Here is a 7,360-nt window from a genome sequence, read left to right as displayed (position 1 = left end):
GTTACTATGCTGATTTCCTCAGAGTAGGATCTAGATATTAGTTTTCAATGTTTTCTATCTGCAGTTGCTTCCCCTAGCGTGAACACGTTAAGTCTGATAGACTCCATGGTTACATGTCTGAAGAAATAAAACTTGAGGAGAGAAAGAGCAATTTGTTTGTTTCAGAGAATCGTGCTGCAGCCCCTCCCTCAGTCAGAACCTGTTGCTATGGTGTGTGTGTGTGTGTGTGTGTGTGTGTGTGTGTGTGTCTGCTGTACCTTGACTTTCTCCTCATATCCGCGGCGCGACTCCGACAGCAGCTCCTCCAGCTCCATGAGCGAGTCTTTGAGCGTGTCCACCTGGTACATCAGGTTGTTCTTCTCGTTGTCCAGCTGGGCGTTGGACACCATGGCCTTACGGTACTTCTCCTCCACTTCTACTAACACATCCTAAGGTCATGACATGGAGGGGATAAGAATACAACAGGTGCTGGGTCAGATGTAACATGTCATAAACACTACTGCAGAGTCATAACTCCCAGGTAGGAAACCCTGGTGCTGAGAAAACGGGGAAGAGGAACATCTGGATTCTTGTTTCTGTTGCTTTTCTTTTAATGTTAATCTAATATGGAACCAAACTGGGACAATCAGGTAATTATGGGCTGGTGTTCCACTTTTTGCGGCCCCGTATCCAATTTTGACAAGTTTGGTCCCTTGTCTTGTGTGTGTGTCTGTTTAAGTGTGTGTTTTGTCTTCCTCACTCCAGTCTTTCCTCTGTTCAATTATTATTATTTATTTTTTTGTTGGCCCTGGGATGCGTTCTTCATCTTTGTGTATTGTTTGTCACTGTTTATTTCTTAAACATGTAAAAAAAATAAAAAAATTAATCACAAAAAAATAAATACAACACACACGCTGAATATTGAGCAAAGGCACAAGTTGGTTTTGCTATACAACACCATGCAAACAGTTAGTATGGGGAAGTTAAAATGACCAAAACATAACATGAGTCTGAAATTTTAACCCATAAATGATCATGTGTTAAGATAACAATTCAAACTAGAGTCCCCACCCACACACACCAACAACCACACCCACCCACACCCACACAGAAAGTCATGCAGCATGCGGGCAGGTGCGACTTTGCCAGTTAGATCAACAGTTGAAGTTAGAAAACATCTGCCCAGTGGAAGAGAAATGAGAAATAATGCCAGCACAGAATCTGAGCATCATCACATAAGAACTGCAGTAAAACTGTCCATTTCATTCACATCGTCATGCGTGTTAGTATTCGCTCCAAAAATACTTTGTGGAGTTTCTCTCCATCTCTCTAAATTTAAAAGCCTTCAGTTATCATAGTGTCTTAGGACACAGAATCCACACCTACTGCACACTGTGACCTTTGGGTAATATAACAGTGAGTTGGTTGCACATGTTACTGCATATTTAACTCACTGTAGGATAATAACCAGAGGAAGTTACACCAAACGTATTAGTGAATAGTGAGCCTGGAGCTGGGAGGGTCTCGGGCCTCTACCTTGACTTCTTTAAGGTTCTGCGTGTACTTGGTTTCCACATCTTGAATCTGATCCTTGAGTTCATGAATCTCCTGGTGACGAGCGCAGCAGCAGTGAGCAGAGAAGCGCAGTGAGACAGCGTCAGAGAACGGGACGCACAAAGTTGGACCAGCCAATGGGAAGAACAACACAAGTGTTTGTGGAAACAATGAAAACAGCACAGAGAGCAAGGAACGTCATAGGAGAACATTCCTCAGATCAAAGAAAAGCCCCCATAGTCAGTCTGTGGTATTTACTCCTTTCCAGATGTAGTATAACTTCTCAGAAGACAAGAGTAAGAGACAGTTTACTGCAATGGAGACTCCATCATGTCTTCTGGCTTAATAAAGCTTGTCTAGGTAAAAAAATGTCTATTACTCTCTTCTACACTGAATACTTCAAGTTGAAGCTGAAAATGTGATGTTAACTATATGACTGACAATTGTTTGCGACCATGTTACATTTTAAGTTAATTGTCCATCTAATACACACAGTATATGTCTAAGATGTCGTGCTGCCACTTGTTATTGTGTCAATGTGTAGTATTTTTTATTTTTGTTCCCCCTAATGTGTGTATTACATGTGTACCCTGTATTTATCAACGAGATTTGAACAGTTTTATCTGTTTTACTACTTTTTATATTTGTATTGTTGACTATAATCTTCTTATTGTTTTTGACAATTTTAAGATCTTGTCCAGGGACAACGGATGAAAAACCGCCTTTTGGCTAATTCTGATGCATTTACAGCAATGTTGATTAATGTCCACTGTCCTGTCAAATAAATTAATAAAATAAAAACAAATGTACATTTGTGAACATTATCTGGCTCACATTCTTATTTTCTACATTGTTGTGCAAATAAAGTCTTGTTTTCATGATGGTTTTAAAATCCCATAACCCTGTCTGATACCCAACAAAAACCACAATCCACCAGAAAATGTCCGTTCTGTTTGTAGGACGCTAGATGTCTCCAGCTTTACCTTGATTTCTCGTATAGAGGACTCTGCGTCTAGAGTTACAGCCGTCTCGCCACTTCCTCTCCGCGAGGACGTCCCTACGGAGGTGAGGGTCGCTGCTGTTAAAGCAGAAGCTGCTCGAGATCCCTGAGAAAGAACAACATCCATTTTTATTCTTCTTTAGCACACAAATGAAATACAAACCAACACGGGCACTTGTGTTTTGTTTTATTAACTGATGCATCGTGAGTATCAAAACACACTGCATCTGGTGACGTGATCCACTCACCTTCTCCAGATAATCTCTGTCCTCCACCTGTTGAGACAAATTAAAAACAGTCAGGTCAAACAGAGGGGGGTGTGGAGGCCACGGGGCCGAGAAGATCTACTGAGGAGGAAAGAAGAAGCTCCAAAATCATCACTACAAACACCATGCAAACAATTAGTGGGGGAGGCGTCAAAACCCCTGCAGAAGTTAAAATGACCAAAACATCTGACGCTGTAACCCACAACAACAGATCATGTGTTAAAAAACACCACTTCAAACTAGAGGCCGTCTTCGGCTTCTGCTCCCTTCCACACCCACACAACACAAACATCAACCTCTGACACTAACACACAGCGCACAATCAGCCCTCCTTGTGGGGTGACGTGCACTAAGAAAGGACAGGCGGCAAAACAAGAGCAACCAATCAGAACTCTGCTCACATCCCAGGCTCGGCCCCCTGCGGGTGCACGGCGACTCACATCAGAAAAGTCCGGAATAGTAACATCGTCCAGGTCCCGGGGGAGGCCGCTGCTACTGGCCGCACTCCTCAAAAAACTGGCCACAGAGCTGGAGTTGTCCTGCACGGCCACCAGGGGGCAGAACACAACAACAAAGAAGCCAAACAGCCGGTCAACACGGAGGAATTCATGTTAAGAAAGCATGTGAAGAGGTTGTGACAGTGGGTAATTACTCGTGCTCAACAAGACTAAAAGATCATCTTTACTCTCAAATCTAATTTTGATTCCTCAGGTCCTCCCTCTTTTTTATGGAGGACTGTATTTCCCATTATAAAACATTTTATATTTTAACATGCCGTCCCAAATTAGAGCGTATCGGAGAAGATGATGTACCATGTTTCTCAGTCACGGTGACTCCTTGTCAATAACGGACATCAAAAAGTAGTAACTGGAAAAATACAAGACTAGAAAATACACTATGTAGTTCACTGGTTCTTCAGATAGTGACCAATCAATCGATGGATCTCTAAATCCAAAAAACTAACATTTTAAAACTCACTCTATTGCTACATGCTTGTGATGGATGGCTCTGTCACTCACTGTACTATGGTCTAAAACAGGGAGCTGGATTAATGGATACACACTCCATGGTTTTATTTCAGGCATTAATGAGATTGTCTTCAACTCTTTTCTGAGCTTCAGTTCATGGCTCACCGACGAAAACATTAATATTATAATAATATATCCTGTAACGACTGCACCTCACAGGTTCACCAGGTAATACCTGCTTGTACTCTGCACGCAGTGCACAATGTTTCCAAATTCTTCAAACCATGCCAGGTCTGAGTCACCATAACAACCAGTAATGAACACAGTCTAATTATGTCTTGAAATCAAACAGTAAATCATAATAAATGCTGGTACGTCTGTCATAAGTTAGATCAGTAAGTCATAGACGTGTGGTTAACATGTAGGACCGCACAATTACCTGTTAGTTTATTTATCTCCATCACAAGATCAACTGCGCAATAAACAATTTGTTTGTTAGTTTAAAAATATGGTCGTTAAAATCTGCACTGGGGGGTCTCACCACTGGGCTGGCGCGGGCCGAACCGGCCCTGGAGGAGACTCTGGAGCCGGAGCTGCGATAACTACCGTACTCTAACGGCTGCGGAGGAAACACAGCGTTATGTTTCTGTCTGCAGCAAGGGACACACACAACCCTAAGCATGCACATACTCACACTAATAGTACTACTAGTACTACTACTACTACTACTACTAGTAGTAGTAGTAGTAGCAGTTGCATGCTGGACGAGACTGATCCCTTAATAAAAATCCTCTTAATGCAAAATGTACATCTGAATCCCAGTTTTAACAGCTCACAGAAATTAGAAATTAAAATCCCATTACATGCAATTTAATTCCAAAACAACTCCGATGCAGCAGCAAAAAATAAATAAAATAAAAATCCCTCAAAGGTGAAGTTTGGTGAAGACGTTGCTCATGTGAGAACAAAACTAAAGCAAACTTCACACGCGGCACGTTCCATTTTTTCTCACACTTGACTCACGTTCACATTGAACTCATGTGCACTCTTCCTCTAACTGTTAATATGATCAATACAGGAACAGAAACCACATCCCACACTGACCAGGTCACTCTCTGGTGTATCAAACCAATAAAAGAGGCCACAACTCAGAAGGGAATCTTACATGAGAGCTGGAGCCTCGCTGTGACCCGCTGCAGTCTTCATATAGAGCGCTCTGTAACAAACACATACTGTACAGCGTAAGCAGCATGCTCACGCTTAGAGAAGATGCATGCTGGGTAACTAGGACTACAGGTGAGAATTAGCCGACTGACTCACACTGGCGCATTAACGGGAATGTATATTAAAGTGCATTGTCCTAATCAAATGAATTAATCTACCACTTCAGCAGTGTTAACACACAATGACATGCTTTACTACTCAATGGCAAAAAAACACACCCTGCCTTTAGTGCCTGAGCACAGAGACTGACATTAATGCAAAGTGAATTTAAGAAGTGATGAGGCATTTCACTGAAAGCCTCTCAAACTTAAAGGAGAAGTCCGGTCGATTCCAGCACGTAGCTCTGTAGTTTGTAAATGTGATTTGAGTTAGCAACCAACAGGCTCAAACAGGGCAAGTTTTAAACGGGTTTTTAGCCTTTAAACATGTTCAAAATGTCATTAAAGTGCCTACCTATGTGCAGTGATTCCTTCTGATGGAACACAGTGAATCTGACTGCAGTAGATGTGAAAGAAATGCTCCTTTAATGGTCAAATGATTTGCTCTAATAGACAGACAAGCTCAGCTTGAGATTTATTCAGGAACACTGGTGTAAGTGGAGGATAAATAGCGGTGTAATTTAACACGGTGAGGAAGTGATGGGGGGTAAAAGGTAAGCTGGAAATGAAGGGAACCGACCCTACGACAGAGCTGCTGGGGGATCGGACTGAGTGGCCTGTTGAACTGTAACAGAGGAGGAAGGTGGGAGTGAGAATGAGGTCTACGAGGCAGCAGCATGGAGCAGGTTGGGAGAACGTGAGAATAAACGATAATTTAACTTGATCTGATATTGTGGAGAAATTCTCTTTTGTCTCGTCCCTTTCCACGGAGAGGTGGGAGGTCTGGCAGCTACAGAGCAGCAACAACGTTGCATGCATGTGTCTTTTATCCTGCAAGTGTTTCCAGTGTGTGTCTGTCTGGAAGCCACAGACTGTGGACTGTGTACAGACCTGGTAACCATTGAAAGCTGAACCTGGTTTTCTGGAGGAGGACAGACCGTTGAAGCCGTACAAGTCAGAGGAAGCATAAGACGCCTGGAACGAGGAAAGAGGAGTGAAAAAGCGAGAGTATCGAGCCAAGAGGAGGAGGAAAAAGGATAGAAAGATCAGAAATTTTTTTTAAATAGACGCCCAACTCTTGACCCAAAGTGTAACTTGCCCATGCAACATGTACATTCTGAGCTACTGAGGTTTTCAAATTAAGTTTTTAAGGTCGTCAGACTTTATATAACATCACCCCAAGAAGAAAAAAAAAGAAGAAAATCTCAATTTGTGAATGGATATAAACAGAATTTGGGGTGCTGTTAGAGAGCTGCTAGACACCTTTGTTAATACAGGTGCATGGGGTAACAATATTATTGTTATCCTTCTTTAATAAATGTCTTTTTAGAATTAACGCTCTGAAATTATTGGCAATGTTTGGATCACACAGTTCAGAAACTCTCCTAAGCAGCCACCAGTGGAATCTCATTCTACAAATAGTATAAAACTAATAATATTAATGTAGCCTGATATTTATCTGAAACTGTGGGGATATACCGTGTTTAAACAGAATGGCATGACTGCATTCGAATGTTGATTTAAAATTTGAATGACAATGTCATAAATAAAGCTTTGAACTATTGTGCACAGCCCTACACCTGTCATTCATCTCTGGAAGTCATGATTGTAGCTTGTTTTTAACACACATGACACATATCCAATCAGCATGCTTCCCAAACGGCTGAACTGACAAAGCAAAGATGGTTGCAACCCAGACATCACTGCAAAAGGATTTTAGAAACGAGTCAGAGTACCGTCTCCCCTGAAACTGGACATCTCTGGTAAATACAGCACAGAGACTCAACAACAAGGAGGAAGTCTTGGAGAAAAGACAAAAATCACGCACCTCCATGTATTCTTTTGTATAACTGGACAGCTTGATTAGAAAATGTTTAGCAGCGCACTATTTGCTTGAAGAAAACCATTAATTTTGTTAATGAACACAACTTTAGGCACTAAGAGACGTGTGCACCAAAAGCCGTTAGTGGCGTGAGAAAACACACACACAGTCTCCGGTGCAGTGCCACCCACCGGCTGCAGCTCTAATCTGGAGGCCCGAGACACCCGGGTGTCATCACTTAGTCTGGAGCTCTGAAGGTCGGGGACAAGGGGACAACAGGGGACAACATCAAACACCAACCCCACAATCACTGAATGTCAGTCTCCACACATCCACCTGACAGCACCCAGCTTCAACCTACTGACACATCACATGCTGGTACAGGATATTATACTGTATATGCACACACACACACACACACACACACACACACACACACACACACACAC

General features: G+C 42.3%; 1 protein-coding gene across 24 annotated transcripts in view; it reads right to left on the bottom strand.

The window, feature by feature from the left end:
* lrrfip1a (leucine rich repeat (in FLII) interacting protein 1a) overlaps positions 1 to 7,360 on the bottom strand; it is a 51,931-nt gene that overhangs the window by 17,522 nt on the left and 27,049 nt on the right. For 9 of the 24 annotated variants that reach the window (XM_032529506.1, XM_032529509.1, XM_032529498.1 and 6 more), the window contains 9 exons: positions 7,103 to 7,162; positions 5,981 to 6,064; positions 4,933 to 4,983; positions 4,309 to 4,386; positions 3,240 to 3,338; positions 2,782 to 2,808; positions 2,517 to 2,639; positions 1,516 to 1,587; positions 258 to 428 (listed from right to left, as the gene is read on the bottom strand). In XM_032529506.1, coding sequence (XP_032385397.1) covers positions 258 to 428; positions 1,516 to 1,587; positions 2,517 to 2,639; positions 2,782 to 2,808; positions 3,240 to 3,338; positions 4,309 to 4,386; positions 4,933 to 4,983; positions 5,981 to 6,064; positions 7,103 to 7,162 — 765 coding nt within the window. Of the gene's footprint in view, positions 1 to 257; positions 429 to 1,515; positions 1,588 to 2,516; positions 2,640 to 2,781; positions 2,809 to 3,239; positions 3,339 to 4,308; positions 4,387 to 4,932; positions 4,984 to 5,669; positions 5,715 to 5,980; positions 6,065 to 7,102; positions 7,163 to 7,360 lie in introns of all 24 variants that reach the window. The other 15 variants (XM_032529513.1, XM_032529515.1, XM_032529517.1 and 12 more) reach the window with 10 other exon arrangements.

The sequence above is a fragment of the Etheostoma spectabile genome, chromosome 11, assembly GCF_008692095.1.
Source record: "Etheostoma spectabile isolate EspeVRDwgs_2016 chromosome 11, UIUC_Espe_1.0, whole genome shotgun sequence".
NCBI lineage: Eukaryota > Metazoa > Chordata > Actinopteri > Perciformes > Percidae > Etheostoma > Etheostoma spectabile.
Note: the sequence above shows the minus strand (reverse complement) of the source record. Positions and strands in the feature narration are given on the sequence as shown.